Source organism: Atheta coriaria, unplaced genomic scaffold (assembly GCF_025399875.1).
Source record: "Atheta coriaria isolate IRGN ID8LTWV9N9 unplaced genomic scaffold, Caltech_Dcor_3.1 hic_scaffold_5_pilon, whole genome shotgun sequence".
NCBI classification, from domain to species: domain Eukaryota; kingdom Metazoa; phylum Arthropoda; class Insecta; order Coleoptera; family Staphylinidae; genus Dalotia; species Dalotia coriaria.
Genome location: NW_027045447.1, coordinates 5,113,079 through 5,127,751, shown reverse-complemented (window position 1 = coordinate 5,127,751; position 14,673 = coordinate 5,113,079). Strand labels below are relative to the sequence as shown.

The 14,673-nt window shown below is 36.0% G+C and overlaps 8 protein-coding genes and 1 long non-coding RNA gene across 12 annotated transcripts; 2 read left to right on the top strand and 7 right to left on the bottom strand.

The window, feature by feature from the left end:
• Window positions 1-682: 682 nt before the first annotated feature.
• LOC135791791 (intraflagellar transport protein 74 homolog) lies at window positions 683-3,713 on the bottom strand. 4 transcript variants are annotated; one of them, XM_065302333.1, is made up of 7 exons: window positions 3,207-3,713; window positions 3,059-3,076; window positions 2,732-2,995; window positions 1,925-2,673; window positions 1,476-1,862; window positions 1,168-1,392; window positions 683-1,109 (listed from the first exon to the last, which is right to left on the bottom strand). In XM_065302333.1, the coding sequence occupies exons 4-7, from the start codon at window positions 2,000-2,002 to the stop codon at window positions 888-890; spliced, it is 912 nt and encodes a 303-aa protein (XP_065158405.1). In that variant the 5' UTR covers window positions 2,003-2,673; window positions 2,732-2,995; window positions 3,059-3,076; window positions 3,207-3,713; the 3' UTR covers window positions 683-887. The 4 variants fall into 4 exon arrangements, with proteins under 4 accessions (XP_065158405.1, XP_065158402.1, XP_065158404.1 ...); XM_065302330.1 differs by having other exon boundaries at window positions 2,732-2,983; window positions 3,059-3,713; XM_065302332.1 differs by having other exon boundaries at window positions 2,732-2,977; window positions 3,059-3,713.
• Window positions 2,023-2,806, bottom strand: LOC135792100 (intraflagellar transport protein 74 homolog). The gene is made up of 2 exons (XM_065302720.1): window positions 2,732-2,806; window positions 2,023-2,673 (listed from the first exon to the last, which is right to left on the bottom strand). Exons 1-2 carry the CDS (start codon window positions 2,804-2,806, stop codon window positions 2,023-2,025), a joined length of 726 nt encoding a protein of 241 aa, XP_065158792.1.
• Window positions 3,382-5,272, top strand: LOC135791789 (zinc finger protein 143-like). The gene is made up of 4 exons (XM_065302328.1): window positions 3,382-3,480; window positions 3,766-4,472; window positions 4,524-4,928; window positions 4,991-5,272. Exons 1-4 carry the CDS (start codon window positions 3,477-3,479, stop codon window positions 5,216-5,218), a joined length of 1,344 nt encoding a protein of 447 aa, XP_065158400.1. The 5' UTR covers window positions 3,382-3,476; the 3' UTR covers window positions 5,219-5,272.
• On the bottom strand, window positions 5,171-6,117 carry LOC135791793 (ferritin-1 heavy chain-like). Its single transcript, XM_065302336.1, has 2 exons — window positions 5,623-6,117; window positions 5,171-5,567 (listed from the first exon to the last, which is right to left on the bottom strand). The coding sequence occupies exons 1-2, from the start codon at window positions 6,115-6,117 to the stop codon at window positions 5,307-5,309; spliced, it is 756 nt and encodes a 251-aa protein (XP_065158408.1). The 3' UTR covers window positions 5,171-5,306.
• Window positions 6,051-7,881, bottom strand: LOC135791792 (soma ferritin-like). Its single transcript, XM_065302335.1, has 3 exons — window positions 7,500-7,881; window positions 6,805-7,029; window positions 6,051-6,746 (listed from the first exon to the last, which is right to left on the bottom strand). Exons 1-3 carry the CDS (start codon window positions 7,614-7,616, stop codon window positions 6,555-6,557), a joined length of 534 nt encoding a protein of 177 aa, XP_065158407.1. The 5' UTR covers window positions 7,617-7,881; the 3' UTR covers window positions 6,051-6,554.
• Window positions 7,882-7,908: 27 nt separating this feature from the next.
• LOC135791794 (uncharacterized) lies at window positions 7,909-8,317 on the top strand. The gene is made up of 2 exons (XR_010548120.1): window positions 7,909-8,043; window positions 8,099-8,317. It is a non-coding gene; the product is annotated as an uncharacterized lncRNA (long non-coding RNA).
• On the bottom strand, window positions 8,030-10,152 carry LOC135791790 (PHD finger protein 21A-like). Its single transcript, XM_065302329.1, has 7 exons — window positions 9,837-10,152; window positions 9,574-9,612; window positions 9,301-9,503; window positions 8,994-9,237; window positions 8,727-8,937; window positions 8,537-8,668; window positions 8,030-8,479 (listed from the first exon to the last, which is right to left on the bottom strand). The coding sequence occupies exons 1-7, from the start codon at window positions 9,921-9,923 to the stop codon at window positions 8,085-8,087; spliced, it is 1,311 nt and encodes a 436-aa protein (XP_065158401.1). The 5' UTR covers window positions 9,924-10,152; the 3' UTR covers window positions 8,030-8,084.
• Window positions 10,153-10,533: 381 nt separating this feature from the next.
• Naxd (NAD(P)HX dehydratase) lies at window positions 10,534-11,755 on the bottom strand. The gene has a single exon (XM_065303332.1). The coding sequence runs from the start codon at window positions 11,659-11,661 to the stop codon at window positions 10,603-10,605; it is 1,059 nt and encodes a 352-aa protein (XP_065159404.1). The 5' UTR covers window positions 11,662-11,755; the 3' UTR covers window positions 10,534-10,602.
• Window positions 11,756-11,875: 120 nt separating this feature from the next.
• Window positions 11,876-14,637, bottom strand: LOC135792669 (N-acetylgalactosaminyltransferase 6-like). Its single transcript, XM_065303330.1, has 8 exons — window positions 14,039-14,637; window positions 13,768-13,982; window positions 13,544-13,710; window positions 13,121-13,487; window positions 12,830-13,058; window positions 12,544-12,765; window positions 12,236-12,490; window positions 11,876-12,181 (listed from the first exon to the last, which is right to left on the bottom strand). Exons 1-8 carry the CDS (start codon window positions 14,183-14,185, stop codon window positions 12,011-12,013), a joined length of 1,773 nt encoding a protein of 590 aa, XP_065159402.1. The 5' UTR covers window positions 14,186-14,637; the 3' UTR covers window positions 11,876-12,010.
• Window positions 14,638-14,673: the final 36 nt, after the last annotated feature.

The following is a 14,673-nucleotide window of genomic DNA, read 5'->3' as shown; positions in this document are numbered from 1 at the left end:
GGTAATTATAATACATCCAGAAAGTATTTTTGCGCATTGGCGTGGTTTTTTGTTGGGCGAGAGTATTTTATGCGAATAACCACCAGTTATTAAAAGCATATAATAAATTAAGTCATATTTTAACCAACGTGCCACTTTTATACGTGTAGAAATAACTGGAATTACATTTTCATCGCGGTTTACATCAGTTTTTGCCAAAGCCATTAGTAAATATATTTTTTTTAAATCTGTAATTTATATTACAAGTATAACCGCAGGGCAAGTCAAGAAATAAATTGCGAACGAGTTTAATTTTGTTGCATTGCTCACTTTTCATATTTCATTAATCAAAACTGGGTAATAAATAATTCAAAAGTAAAGTGAACGTTATCGCCGCTTTGCGATATGAATCTGTAATGATTGGATGAGTAGTGTACATCCTTTGGCTTTACTTTCTTTTCCGACGTCGTCGCGCTCGTTGAATGGTTGAAGGCTACGAAAGGTTTTAATTAAAAGTTATGAAGAAACGGAAATTGATTTGATTATTATCGAATGCATTGTTGCTGCGAGCGCAACATTTGATGCTATCGTACGTTTAAACAGTGATGAAAAGAACTTAATTGCGCTTGTAAACTGAAATCGGTGCGATACTTTTTCAATTCATATACAAACCTATGTATTACATTTACAGGAAATGAAAGTCTTGTTTATAATCATTTTTCTGATAACGACTCTGCAGATATGATTTATTGCATTTGAAAGCACCTAAAACGTACAAAGAGTTTAACAATTGCATTATTAACACTTATTTTGATTCACATTATAATTGACTACGTCAAACTGTGTGAATAATTTTGATTAATGTAGTACATATAACATGAAAACATAAAAACATGAAAAACACGCTTTTATTCAAAGTTTTTACGTCCGTTTTTCTTTAAGTTATCAATCAATTGGGCATTGCGCTTGGCAAGCACTTCATGCAATTGCACCCACAAATTATCCATTTCTTCATTGCTTGATTCAGCTTTTATAGCATTTTCCAATTCATTTGCTTCCATTTCTACATTTTCAATGGTTTTCTCAAGCTTCATGATTTCATTAAAATCATCGTTTTCTTCAATGCGTCGCTATAAATTTAACTAGTTAGAATAATTTACTTAATATTTTTAGAAAACTTATCAGTACCTTCATATCTTCACGCTTTTTCTTCGCTTCTACAACTGCCATTCGAGTAGAATCCAAAGTATTTTGCAATTGTCGTTGCTTCTCAAGTAACTGTTCCTTCTTTGCTTCTTGAATCATTTTACCCTTACCTATATCTCCATACAATTGCATCTCACCCTGCATTTTGACCATTTTCTCACGCATATCTGATATTTCCTTTTGATACTTTTGACGCACAGCAGAAATCTAAACAAAGGATTATGTAAACTGTTAAAGTGTTTACATAACATAAGATATTATGTGAATTATATAATAAATGTAATTCATACTCGAGTAATTTGTGTTGTTAGCAATTTGTATTTGTTGGACCATCCCTCGAGGGTATTGTGCTCGCTGGTGTTGAACTTGACGTCTAATTCTTTCAAGTTCACCTCAGCAAGGTTTTCTGACATATGCTCTAAGGCAATACCGATTTCTTGATTGAGTGACTGAATCTTGGTTTTTAAATCAACAGATTTTATTTCATATTCAGAAATGAACTTCTCCATGTGTTCACCTCGCTCGCGTAGTTCCTTGTGTTTCTTTAAACGTGCGTTATCCTTGCCGTCCAGTTCATGCTCCAATTCACCAAGACGCGTCTCATTGTTTGAAAGCTCTTCTTCAACTGATGTTTTTACTTTTAGTAAAGATTCTATATCTGCTTTGTCTTGTTTTACCTGATTAAAAATTAAATTAAAGAAATTTTACCAAACATATCAAAACAATGTGTTCATCTTACTTGTTCCAATAATTTTTCCCGTTGTTGAGCAGGTGTCAAAGTATTTTGAACAAAAGCCTCTAATTCCGTTTTCTGCATGTTTAATCTTGAAATATTCCTCAGTATTTGTAACTTTTTCTGTTTGGCAATAGACTGAATAATATTCCCTTGTATTTCTCGATAAGTTCCTTGGATTCTTTGATTTTTTCTTGCATATGAGCAATATTTTCTAAAGTCTTTTTATTTTCCTCAGCTAAGGCATAATATTTTTCTTTAGATTCCGGAGATAACTTCTCAATTAATGATTTTATAAACGCTTCTTCTTCGGTGATTTTCTTCTTCAAATCTTCAATTTCTTCTTCTTTTCTAACTTTCTTCTGGAATACGTTATCCAACTCTTTTAGCAGCATCTCATTCTTTTGCTTCAATTCAGAGGTTTCCGCGACAATTTCTTCAGTCCGTGTTTTACTTAAATGCATATCTAATGCTGTATTGTAAACAGTGAGCAATTCTTGTTTCTCGGTGAGTTTTTTTGCTGTAGTTTCGGCAGTTTTGCGCATTTCTTGTCGATTTGTAGACGCTACACGATAATCTAATGTACTGCGATTAAGACGTCCAATTTCTTCACGGATTTGATTCATGTGAGCTTGGATTCGCGACATATAGTAACGTTTATCGCGATAAATGCGGTTTGTTCCTGCTCCTGAAGTTGGAGGAGGACGTAAACCAGAAAGACCTTGTTGAGTAAATGGTCGTGAAGCTGCTGAGGTCTTAAAACAATTAAAATCTGTTTTAATTTAAGTGAAAACAACAAAAGAAATGTTTTACCATTGCTGTTCTAGGAACAGGAACTGCAGACGGAGGTCTCGTAGAAATTGGTCGTGCAGATGGTTGCCGATCCATTTTTAAATACAATTCGGCGTAATATTTAACTTTACGTAATTAAAGACACCCAAATATGTAAAGAACGCAAACGTTTTGTTCAGGTTTCTGTCATGAATCGTTTTTTGTTCTCGTGGAATGAAATAGCGTGTTGTATTCGTCGTTGCATGGTTACCAGAATTATTGATTTTTCTTCAACTCGCAATTCCACTTTATTAGAGCAAATAGAGACGTATATAAAAAAAACATCTCATGTTTTGTATAAATACTTACTTTTTTGTGATGAGTTTACTTAAAGTGCATTAACATTTAAAGTTGCAAGAAACATACGTTAACCGCAATACAACATTAAATAAACGTCTGTTTTAAGTATTATATCCTTGTGTCATGCCTCAATAATTATTATAAGAAGAAGACTTACATTTCTTTAATAAACCAGGTTTATATATAAGTAGCATTCAACAAATACAAGCAAAAAATACTTCGTTGTTTAAATTTCATGTTCATTTCAATTCTAAAGCCGCAGTTCAACGTTTTGCAGCGCCACATTGTCATGTTCAGCGCTTGAGCGCTCCGCAGCGCCCCCCAACGCAAAAGTAATCTCATTACATTTAAGCAGGTTAAGCAGTGACAGCTAGTTGATGAAGTGTTAGTCGCAGTTGGTCGGAAACGAAAACACGTCTTGTTGATCATGGGTAATTTCCCATCATACCTTTTTTAGTTCGATTTTAAGTTGATTTGAATTCATCACGCGCCTTTGTCAAACTTTTCAAACACACTACACTCACTCAGCGCAGCTAGGTCGCACAACTTGCTACACGCAAACGTGAGCAAACCACGAACACCAGCACGCAATCAAACAAAACAATGGCATCCAAATCAATAATTATCCACAACGGCATGATTTTCCTATTTAGTTTACTTCAAACTTATGCCATTTCCAATATTTACCAACTAACGGCCGGTTTACGTGTTTGCAGTTGACAACAGCACTGGAGAACAAGCTGTGTATCAATACTTCACAATTATAAGAGATGAGGATTCTTTCATTAGTGAGCCAGACAACACTGATTACACATTCATCAATAATCCTGTTGGTAGCAAGGATGAAGATGATCAAGAAGTCATGTATTTGGTGGAGCCAGTATCATCTGATGTAGTATTAAATAGTGCTGTCTCTGATGAGACAAATAATGAACAAGTTAACAATGAAGATTCTGAATATGAGTATGATCCACTTGTTTGTCCTAAAGTTGAGTTTGTTCTTGAAGATGGGCAAATGTACATGAAAGATAGTAATACTTTGAAAGATGTTCATGAAGATTACACATTTGATCCTGAATTAATTAGTGTACTACAAGAAGAAGAGCAGGAGGAGTGTGAAGTTGCAACTCAAGAAGAAATAGAAGAAGCAGTTGTTATTCCAACAGACTCATCAGCAACTGAAATAACTGCTGATATGTGTAATACTGAAGATGATGAAACATCAACAGGGGAATCTAATTTTTGGAAAGTGCAACTTGTTGATGGCACATGTGCATATATCAATAATGATTTACTAAACAGCCTGATTCAGAACATTAAACAAGAAGAAAAGCCTAAAATTGTTAGTCCTAAACAAGATAAAAAGATTGCCTGTTCATATTATGGTTGTGGGAAGGTGTACTCTTCAATTCATCATTTAACAGTAGGTGTTAAATTAGATTATGTTTAAATATCTAAATATTCTATAATTTAGGTTCATATGAGAAATCACACTGGAAGTCGTCCTTACCAATGTCCGTTTTCTCACTGTGAGAAAGCTTTCGCCACTGGTTATTCCCTTAAAGCGCACCTGCGAACGCACACCGGTGAAGCACCCTACGGTTGCGTGGTGTGTCAAAAACATTTTAAGACATCCGGCGATTTACAGAAACACGTGCGCACCCACACCGGTGAGAAACCTTTCAAATGTCCGATTGAGGGATGCGGCAGGTCGTTTACCACTTCGAATATAAGAAAAGTCCACGTGCGATCACACACCGGCGAACGTCCCTACCGCTGCACACACAAAGATTGCAACAAAGCATTCGCATCGGCAACCAATTTCAAAAATCACATGCGAATACACTCAGGAGAAAAACCCTATAAGTGTCCTGTAACCGTAAGTTTACCTTTTACTTGTAGTAATCATAATGTTTTGAATTGATTGGATCGTTTTCAAAGGGTTGTGGCAAGTGCTTCACAGAGTACTCATCTCTTTTCAAACACAACGCTGTGCACAAGCCATTCACGCCGCTCAAGTGCGAATATTGCGATCAACTATGCAAACATGAATCGACGCTGCGAGCGCACAAGCAATCAATGCACAAGATACTCGTCACCGAGGATGGAACCGAAGTGCAATTACGGAAAGAGAGCGATGGCAACTATATATTTTGCAGCAATGAATGAATTTAACTAAAAATAATAATTTAAATAAATGAAGTATTTGTGCAATCTTACAAAGATTTTGTATGTCTAAACAAAGACATTTTGAGTTTTACTTGAACGCCTTCTCATTCTCTGTGAATTTAAGTGCATCCTGGTTCGTCCCATTAGAGAATTCAGCATGTAGCTCTTTATCAAAAAGAAAATCAGTGCATTGACAATTTCCACAACCCGACATCGACTGGTAACGTTGTAGAAGACGCGCATATTCTTGTATTGACTTCTCTTGCGCCTGGATGTAATCCGCAATTATAAAGTCTGACAAGGAGAAATCTTTGTGTTTTTCGGCGACATGAGTAACAGCAATCAGTTTCTACAATAAAATTAGTTGATTTGATCCTACAATTAGTTCCTCTTATCAATTTTACCTCTTTGACTTCCTTTTCCATCTGTAACCCCTTTTCAAGGCTTTGCTGTACATTCCATTTACAATCTTCTACTGTTTTGAGCCCACAAAAAAGAACTTTGCCTCCCCTCATGTTTTGATATCGAATCAAATTGTGCGCGTGTCCAAGTTCTTCTAAATGCATTTGGAAAAAGAAAGCATAACAACCTGGCAAAGCTACTTCACTGCGGCCAAAATGTGATGCCATGGCAAGATAGGTATAGCAAGCGTTCAATTCGGCTTCAATTTGTTCGTTTAATAACTTTTCACATTCGTCGTGGAAGCAATGTCGGTGGAAATTATTATTGCTTGTCTTTTTCGTTGCTTCTGCACTTTGTGATGCATTGCGATGTATAATTAAAGGTGAATTACGAAACCTAGATGGGTTGAATAGGTTCATTTTTAAAATGCTTCTGTTTAAACATGATGAATTACTATAATTTACGAATAAAGCCCCTATAAAACACTTTGGTAACATTTTAAAATTTATAAACTTTTAATTGCATTGACTTTGATGTATCATAATTTTTTAATCAAAAATATTAGTTTCTCTGGCAACAGATAATAAGTATTGAAAATTTCAAAGGTTTCTTTCTGTATTTCACTCATAGTCATAAGTCTTACTAAAAAGCATTAGAGCATTTCACAAATTGGTTTTTCACATGTCTTTTTGTCAATTGACGAATTTCCTTTATCAAGCCAACAGTCTTTTATGTGCCCAGTTCTCGAAACTCTATTTTTAAGAACTAAACCGAATATAATTGTTAAATATCTTTTGCAATGTTATCACACCATCATATCCTAATAATAGTACAATTATTATTTTAGGTGTGCTTTCTATATACGTATGTGACAATGTATAATTGTAATTTACTTCCCTTGCAAATTCGTATTCGTTGTCATTGATTTCATTGCTTAGTCTTGTTCACCCAATTCCTTGTCAAACAAAAACACGCCGAGTCCTTCGCCTACACGTTTAAGATTGGTAACATGGCCTGCTATTTCTTTTATCGCATCAATTTGCTCTTGCAAATAATGCGTCTCCAAGAAATCACAGAAATTGACGTCCATGTGCCCTGATGCAACACTGTGTAAATTTAACAAAGCCTAAAATTGAAGTAAAACATTTTATATGACATAAATTTCTGCTGGTTAATAAACATACATCATTGACTTTTCGTTCCAAATCCAATGCAGCTTGCATAGCATCCTGTGCATGCCCCCAGTCGCTTTTCTCTGGTGGTGCAATATCTGCAAGAACAATATGTCCGCCGCGTTTGTTCATATATTCCATCAGCAGTTCAGCGTGTGTGCGCTCTTCATACGAACACTTTTTAAAGTATTTATGCAGTCCTGGCAATGCGACATCATCGCGATCAAAATGATAAGCCTTAAAATGTAATTATTCTTACATTCTATTACATATCTTATGACACCACAATTTATATCTTGGCATTCGGTGGTAATTTTATAGCCCGTTATTATATTTATGCCGACATTCATGATTCACGTTAATGTAGCTATAAGCCGAGGTAGAATTTGTACAAATGCCAATAACTAGGCTTTGAAGGACCACAATGTTTTCTCACTTTTTTAAAAATATTTTATTCTATTGCTTAATCTAAATAATACGTAGAAGTAAATATCATCTAAATACAAAATTCAATTAAACTTAAATTGCAACTAAAAATATATGACTTTAAATATTATTTTAGTGAAAACAAAATAATAGGTCGCATTTCACTGGTCGCAAATCTTTCAGTCGGACTAAATATAAACAAGCAGTAATGTTCGTGTTTTTGAGCTGCTGTGTGAATATGCATGTTTACAAACAGGAACATTTACGTAACCGATACGTACCATTGACAGGTATGTGTAGCTCGCGAACAATTCCAAATTTATCTGTTTGTTAATTGCATCCTCGCAGTCTTTGTGGAAGTTCTGGCGCACCTGCGAATGGCCCAACGAGAGCGCCATAATACAACGTTGTAATAAGCTCGTACACGGCCGCGATTATTTTGTGCACTTGTCGTCAACCCGGCGTGCCTTGCGCTTTATAAATATTAGTGGCCAGAAATCGGGTAGAATGTGCGCAATTGCGAGAGTCCTGGCTCGCGGAGCAGAATGGGAATCGATCGACCCGCCAGCGAGGTCGTAGCGTGTATTTAAACTTAAGAAACTAGTTTCTTGTTCAGTCGGTCACACGCGGTACTAAACCAATTTGATCAATAAATCATACAAAGAAAAAAATCGGCAATACTAGGCGACTAAAATGTTTGTGAATTTCTTGATAACACTGAAATCAACAGGGTAAAAGTATATAACGACGCATATCACAGTTTCCCAATAAATAAGTCAGTTGCATATTGGGGCCTTAAATACTAGAAAAAATTTGTTAAAAATCGTAATGAAGAACAGCATTCATTAGAATGAATATCATTAAATTTAAGCTGTTTCAGCTGTGTCTTCACCAATTGATTCAACAGTTGGAGATGCAGGTGGTGAAACCATTGAATCCATCGTCTCAGACGATTGTAGATTATCAATCAATTGATTATCATCGAACACTTCTTCCTTCTCCTCAGAAATCGGTGATTCCGGGGGCGGTGATGAGTCTACAGCAGGTTTGATACTCTTAGGCTCCTGAAATGTCTTAATAAACGCAATAAGTGTATCAATCTTAGTTTCCACAGTCTTCTGAGCCGCAAACATCTCTTTTTTAGCCACGTCTTCAATTTTCAGCGACTCTTCCAACTCGGAATGTTGATCTTGAAGTTTCGTTAATTCCTCGGTTAACTCTTTGTTCTTTTCTTCAAGTTGCGAACGTAATAATAGTTTTTCTAATAAAAATACGATTGCTATGGATTTAAATTCATAATCACAGCACACTATCTTACCAGAAACTTCAGCCTCATGTGCTAGGATACTTTTCAGACATTTAGGGCAGTGGCGTGGAGTTTGACTCAATGGACGATTGTGACAAGTCACATGAAAAGCGCAACCACACACTTCACAAGCCAATAAATTATCTGTGAAAAAACAACATATAATTTTCATTTATAAGTAAAATTTAATAATGATTCATACCTGGTTTTGTACATTCTGCACAAACTTGTTCCTCTTTAACGCGTTCGATTGTCAAATCACTGGGCCACCTCTGGCCGTAATTCTTTTTATCAACAGGGGAGTTTGGCCTGGAAGACTTGAATTGTGGCGAATTGCTGCGTTTATTTTTCGACGATTGACGTGTATTTGGCGGGGAAACATTTGATGCCAAATATACGTTACGTTTTCGCTTCTATAGAAAAATTTAAATTGTTCAACACATTAAAATCATATTCACTGTATGCTTACTGATATGTCCCATCCGCGAGAATATAAAAATTGCGGGTTTGCAGTGCGTCGCCGTTTTCTCTCGGCGCGTTTGTTTTGAATCTCTTTAAATACATCATGTGTGGCTAGACCAAAGTATGTTAGGAACTCTGTTTGACTAATGTCCTGTGGATTGATTGGATTGAATGTGGTTGGTTCAGGTGTAGTAGGCGTTGATATCAAGTCTGACTCATCAGACGGAGATACTGATTGTATGATGCTTGATCTATAAAATATTTGCAAAATTAATATAGTAATTAAATGAGATATGAGAATATCCGTATCTTACATATTTTGTTTTCTAGCGCGTACAAAAGAATTGGTCAAATTGATACGACGATCTTCTACACCGTTTTTAATCACATTTGTCTTCTCTTTATGTTGATGTGCTTTATGTTCTTTCCTCAATTTGTCAACCAGAGCTTTTTGCTCCAAACCAATAATAACAATTTGTTGTTCAGTTTCATTTATTAAATCTTGTACTTGTTTAACCTATAGGGATAAACCAAAAATCGCATATTTTAGAGTCGAAATATGTAAAAATGAAAAAATCGGTACTTACCAATCGAATATTTACTTCTTTCATTCTAAGCATCAGTTTCTGAAAGAATACGTTTTTGTTATGATAAACATCGTAAATAATACAGAACTTATAAAAATTCCTATAAAATATAAAGCTTTAACATTTAAAAAAACATGGCAATGGTTGTGTTTATAAAAAAACAAAGTTGTGTAAGTTTTGCAAGAATTTCGTTAGGTTAGGTCTTTTTCGCGAAAAACACAATAAACAATTTATAAAATGCATTAAAAGTTATAGGCACTAACCTGATGCTTGGAAATTGCTTCTTTCATCTGCATTTGGTTGGTGAGAATTTTGCATTTCAACTCTCGTGGAACTTCTGTGTTAATCATCTTGTCGAGTTTTTCCGTTCACTTTACAATGTTATCCAAACACTCGCAAACTATTTTTTCACGGTAGACGCGCCCACGCGAAGCAAAAACTTTGCTTTGAAATGAGTAATTCGATAGTTTGAACAGTTGTTTGTGATTTTTTTCACCAGTGATTATCGTTAAATTGCTCGGATACGCAAAGAAAGAAAACTCCTGACATTAGAAAGGGTGATAACATAACAAACGCAAACAGTGCGAGCGTACAAGCACCACCTGGCGGTGCAACGAATGAAAGCGGTAAATTTGAAATAAATTGTAAGATATGTCAATAACTTGAAATAAATCATCTAATTAACTGTCATTGTCCCAAAATTGTCGCTGATTTCTTATAATTCGATACCTATAATGTTACAAATAAAAAATATTCTCACATAAAAATTTGTAAACATTTCTGTTTACACATTCAGTTTTGCGGTTGATGCGACATTTGGTGATTACATTATGTTTTTCTTGATATTACCTATATACCGTAAAAACAAAGATATTTATTTCCCCACAAAAACAAATGATAAAAGGTATCTTGATGTGCATGAATAATTCAGTACAAAAACGTATTATAATACAAAGAAAATCAAAATTAGAATCGTATTTATTAATCCATATCAAAATACCAGTTCTATAGTGTAACAAAGCTTATGTTTTATATTTGTGGTGGTTCAAAATAAACATTAAAAGCAGAATGAATCTGGTTGATCATATCCCCGGCCATCATACTACGACCCATTTCCAGATAAGCGCGCTGGTTGCATTCTCTTGTCAGTCTGCATGCTGCAAATGCTGCTACAAATGTTCTATTCTCTAACATTTCTTTCTTCATACTCCAATTAAGAAAAACAGCCAAACAACCACCCAAAATGTCCCCTTGACCACCGCAGCGTCGTCCAGAGCCACCCAAATCCGTTAAAATTACCTTCTTCTCGGCATTATAAACTTGATCATTTGCAGCTTTCACCAACAGAGTAATATATTTACTCCAATTGTTCTTTTTAACCATACGTACGACATCGTCATCACCAATAGCTGCAGGATTTGTAATTCCTGCAAGACGCGCAAGTTCCATTCGATTAGGTGTGAGAATTACATCCGATTCAAAACCGTGTAAAATTGCAGGATGTTCTGTTATTAAGTATAATGCATCTGCATCCAAAATTAAGGGTTTCTTCAATTGTTTCACATATCCGATAATCTGTTTAACAAGATTTAATGTTTCAGTATTGCGTCCTAGTCCACAACCAATCAAAATCACGTCCATTCGTTGCAACCATGTGGTAATTTCTTCTAATTTATCGAGTTGTAGAAGTGGGTGGACAATAAGTTCAGGGCTGTAACATTTGATAGGAATTGCAGCATCATGAGTACAAAAAACGTGAACCAAATCAGCGCCTGTTTTCAGAGCACTAATGGAAGCAAAATACGGAGCGCCAGTATATTCAAAACTACCGCCAACGACGGCAATTTTTCCACTGGCGCCTTTGTGGTTTCCCTTAAAATCAAGCGATGGTGCTAGCTTGGCAGATTCCTGTTTTAGTACATTCAGGAATAGATTATTAGCCTTCTGTTCATCCACCATCTTTTGTGATAACAATCGTTTCACTCCCAATAGATTTTCGCGAAGAGTTTGGGTAGTTAATGTACTAGGAGACGTCACAACACGAGTAAAGATCACAGTGAAACTGGTAGCAAAGCGTACGGCACGCATACCCAACTAGCCAAACAATTACCGGCTTGACATTACACACGCACTCCTCCCCCATGTCCTTTCCATACGTATCATACATTATGTACAAAGTAAATGACATCATTAATGTTTGCTTGTATCACAGCACATCAAACATTAACAGCGGCCTCTATCGACGCAAACTCATTATTATAAATTTAACGTTACCATGGCGACTAAGTTAACTTGTACCATATTTTCGGAATAAAATAGGGTTTCTTTATTAAAGTTTTATCACAGATATTTGTAACGTGGATAAATATATGGCAAGTTTAAGTATGTTTAAGGAAGCCGGTATTAAAAATGAATACTGTATACCGCATCAATTAAATTATGCAGGACCAACGCTGTCCCAATTTGCCAACATTGTCAAGTTCACATTTTCGATCCGCCATCGCTGCGTTTTGGACTCATTATCGCAATCGCTAACATAGACACGTTGACTACCTGGATCACAATCCATGCAACGTTGATTGGTTCCATGCATTAGCCACTGTTTGTCCTAAAACCAAAATCAATAAAAAAAAGTTCGATGATAAGATAAAATAAGTGTTACAATATTATAGCGCCACATTTGATTTCCTTTGCCACCATGGCACGGATATAGCGTGATATCAGCCTTGTTTTTTGACGCTGACACATCCAAACATAAAGTTTTTCCTTTAGGCCGTATATCTTTGTGCCACGTCAGCGTAAAGTTTTGTTCTCCGCGATTACTGGTTCCTTTAATGCAATTGCGAAGCTCAACGACAGAGTCACGGCTTTTAAAATTTGTATCAACGCAAAACTCTGGCGCACCAATGTTTCTTATCTATAATAATTTAATTAAGATTCATATTTAATAATATTTCTTCCAAAACTTACTTCTCCAAAAGCAAAATCTTCCGGTTCAATCATTGGATACTTTCTAGGCAAGTCAAATGCAATAGTCTCCATAAACCACTTAAAAGTTTTACATTGCAACCGATTGCGAAGCGCTACTTGTTTAGAAACATCACCTGGATCCATATTACGCATATTCGGCTTACGTTTATAAAGGTACTCGGCATATTCGTCCATCCACACGATGGCAACACGTTTATAATTCTAAGAAAACAGAAGATTCGCACAATATTAAAAGTATATAGTAATATTAAAGAAGTGAACTTACTCTGGACACAAAATCACCAACACCTGGATTTTTAAATGGCGCATATTTTCGATAAATATGTCCAACTCTTGAGCATGGCGCATCCACCATTTCACCACCGCACATCCATATCTTAAAACTTAATTCATACTGTTCCCCGCCCCAGATATCAAGACCCTCATCATAGCCTTCCAGTTCCCAGAAAAATTTGGCACTAATGGCAAATAATCCGCCAGCCATTATCGGACTCCTAAATTAATTATTTAAAGGTGGTTACTTTATAATACTCTTGATTTCTTAAGTGCTACTTACTTAAATGGCTCGGTGGGATGTTTCAAATCATCGGGCAAGAGGGGCAGGCGTTTATAATAAAATTCCCAATCGAATGCACCGCGGGCCCCACTATCTTGAGCTCTATATTCAAAACTATCATACTGAATCACATCAATAAAAGGACACACACACGTGCGGTAGTTTTGAGCAATCGGTTCCAGTAATGGCGGCAACCAATTCACGTTGGCTTCAGTGTGAGAGTCTAAAAATATTAAGATTTCACCGGTCGCAGCGCGTGCGCCGGCAAGTCGCGCTCTTATAAGTCCTGAACGTTCAGGCAAGTGAATTATTGATACTTTGGGCATGTGCTCAGCTACATACGCATCTAATTTGCTTTTTAAAAAGTCTAAAAACAAACATTGCAGTTATTATAACCCAAAGGAAACAATATTTCATATTTACCTTTAGAACTATAATCATCAACAAGTATAATTTCTTTTATTAAATGTGCTGGAGATCTATTTAACACACTGGTGACTGTTCTAAGTAAAGTTGTCCAGTGTTCATTGTGAAAGGGCACTATTATACTCACAGAGCCTAAATGCTTTAAATACATTTTTTTCTTGCAACTGTAACAACAATACAATAATATAAACAAAATAATGCAGTTTATAACTAGTACTTACCCTTCATGTCTTATGTCAGGAAGAGACCTATCTAATGCAATTTTATCACTTAAAGCACCATTAAAACCATTTACTTTAAATATGGAATCATATAAACTTTGTTCACTTTCTGAAAGTTTTGCTGGTGCTCCTTGTTCACCAACACCCTTCCTCTGCAAATCATCAATGATTTGCTTGTAATCATGCCAATCTATCTTCTCATTGTCCATGAAGCTCTGAAACATCACAGTTTAGTATAAAATTTACTAATTGAAATCAGCTTGATTCTTACATCAAAATGCCTAAGTTTTGCTTGTTCTGGTATCCCACTTAATTCACCAGGACTTCCTCTGATAAGCCTGTAGAGAACAATGGTCACCATCATGGTGATGCCCATCAGCATCACATATTTAAAAAGTTTTACCACATTCCTCTTCATTGTATTACTCTAAATAAAATGATTCCAATTGTGCTACTACAGCCCAAAAGTGCAGGAATGCTTATGTCATGTGATGACACGTCGTATCACAGGCAAGTCTAATTATTTATTGCTGATAAGGATAATTTGTGTGCTTGCTGTGAAGTGCTTGATCAAAACTTTTCTAACCATATTTGCACAAGTATCGAAAACGTCGAAAATACTTGATTTACTTGGTTCGTTTTGAGCGTGTCGTGTAAACAAAGCGCAAACATGCGTGAATTAATGCCATAAATGCGATATTACAACGGACATAACTGCCACACGCACTCTTCACAACCACAACCATCCCAGCCACTAACTGTGACAACAAACAACCACCTTGCTCCTGTTTGTGAGCCGTTAAATTCACTCAATTCGCTTAAATCGCTTGCTTTGCACTCGCTCTGCACGTCTGCTACGTGCTGCCCCCTGCCCCTGCTGGTTCTGCTGCTGATTCCGTGCCGGTT

Bases quoted from the DNA above. Each gene is read 5' to 3' on its own strand.
- LOC135792100 (XM_065302720.1), bottom strand. From the start codon at position 2,806: ATGGATCGGCAACCATCTGCACGACCAATTTCTACGAGACCTCCGTCT. The intron at 2,674-2,731 runs GTAAAACATTTC...AATTGTTTTAAG, and splicing joins CTGTTCCTAGAACAGCAATG to ACCTCAGCAGCTTCACGACC.
- LOC135791789 (XM_065302328.1), top strand. The intron at 4,473-4,523 runs GTAGGTGTTAAA...TCTATAATTTAG, and splicing joins CTTCAATTCATCATTTAACA to GTTCATATGAGAAATCACAC. The intron at 4,929-4,990 runs GTAAGTTTACCT...TCGTTTTCAAAG, and splicing joins CCTATAAGTGTCCTGTAACC to GGTTGTGGCAAGTGCTTCAC.
- LOC135791791 (XM_065302330.1), bottom strand. From the start codon at position 2,002: ATGCAGAAAACGGAATTAGAGGCTTTTGTTCAAAATACTTTGACACCT. The intron at 1,863-1,924 runs GTAAGATGAACA...ATTTTTAATCAG, and splicing joins GGGAAAAATTATTGGAACAA to GTAAAACAAGACAAAGCAGA. The intron at 1,393-1,475 runs GTATGAATTACA...TCCTTTGTTTAG, and splicing joins TAACAACACAAATTACTCGA to ATTTCTGCTGTGCGTCAAAA.
- Naxd (XM_065303332.1), bottom strand. From the start codon at position 11,661: ATGCGTGCCGTACGCTTTGCTACCAGTTTCACTGTGATCTTTACTCGT.
- LOC135791792 (XM_065302335.1), bottom strand. From the start codon at position 7,616: ATGGCGCTCTCGTTGGGCCATTCGCAGGTGCGCCAGAACTTCCACAAA. The intron at 7,030-7,499 runs GTACGTATCGGT...TTACATTTTAAG, and splicing joins GCTACACATACCTGTCAATG to GCTTATCATTTTGATCGCGA. The intron at 6,747-6,804 runs GTATGTTTATTA...CTTCAATTTTAG, and splicing joins TGGAACGAAAAGTCAATGAT to GCTTTGTTAAATTTACACAG.
- LOC135791793 (XM_065302336.1), bottom strand. From the start codon at position 6,117: ATGTTACCAAAGTGTTTTATAGGGGCTTTATTCGTAAATTATAGTAAT. The intron at 5,568-5,622 runs GTAAAATTGATA...ATTTTATTGTAG, and splicing joins TGGAAAAGGAAGTCAAAGAG to AAACTGATTGCTGTTACTCA.
- LOC135791790 (XM_065302329.1), bottom strand. From the start codon at position 9,923: ATGATTAACACAGAAGTTCCACGAGAGTTGAAATGCAAAATTCTCACC. The intron at 9,504-9,573 runs GTAAGTACCGAT...TTATCCCTATAG, and splicing joins AAGAAGTAAATATTCGATTG to GTTAAACAAGTACAAGATTT. The intron at 9,238-9,300 runs GTAAGATACGGA...AATATTTTATAG, and splicing joins CGCGCTAGAAAACAAAATAT to ATCAAGCATCATACAATCAG.
- LOC135792669 (XM_065303330.1), bottom strand. From the start codon at position 14,185: ATGAAGAGGAATGTGGTAAAACTTTTTAAATATGTGATGCTGATGGGC. The intron at 13,711-13,767 runs GTAAGTACTAGT...TTGTTGTTACAG, and splicing joins CCTGACATAAGACATGAAGG to TTGCAAGAAAAAAATGTATT. The intron at 13,488-13,543 runs GTAAATATGAAA...GTTTGTTTTTAG, and splicing joins TGATGATTATAGTTCTAAAG to ACTTTTTAAAAAGCAAATTA.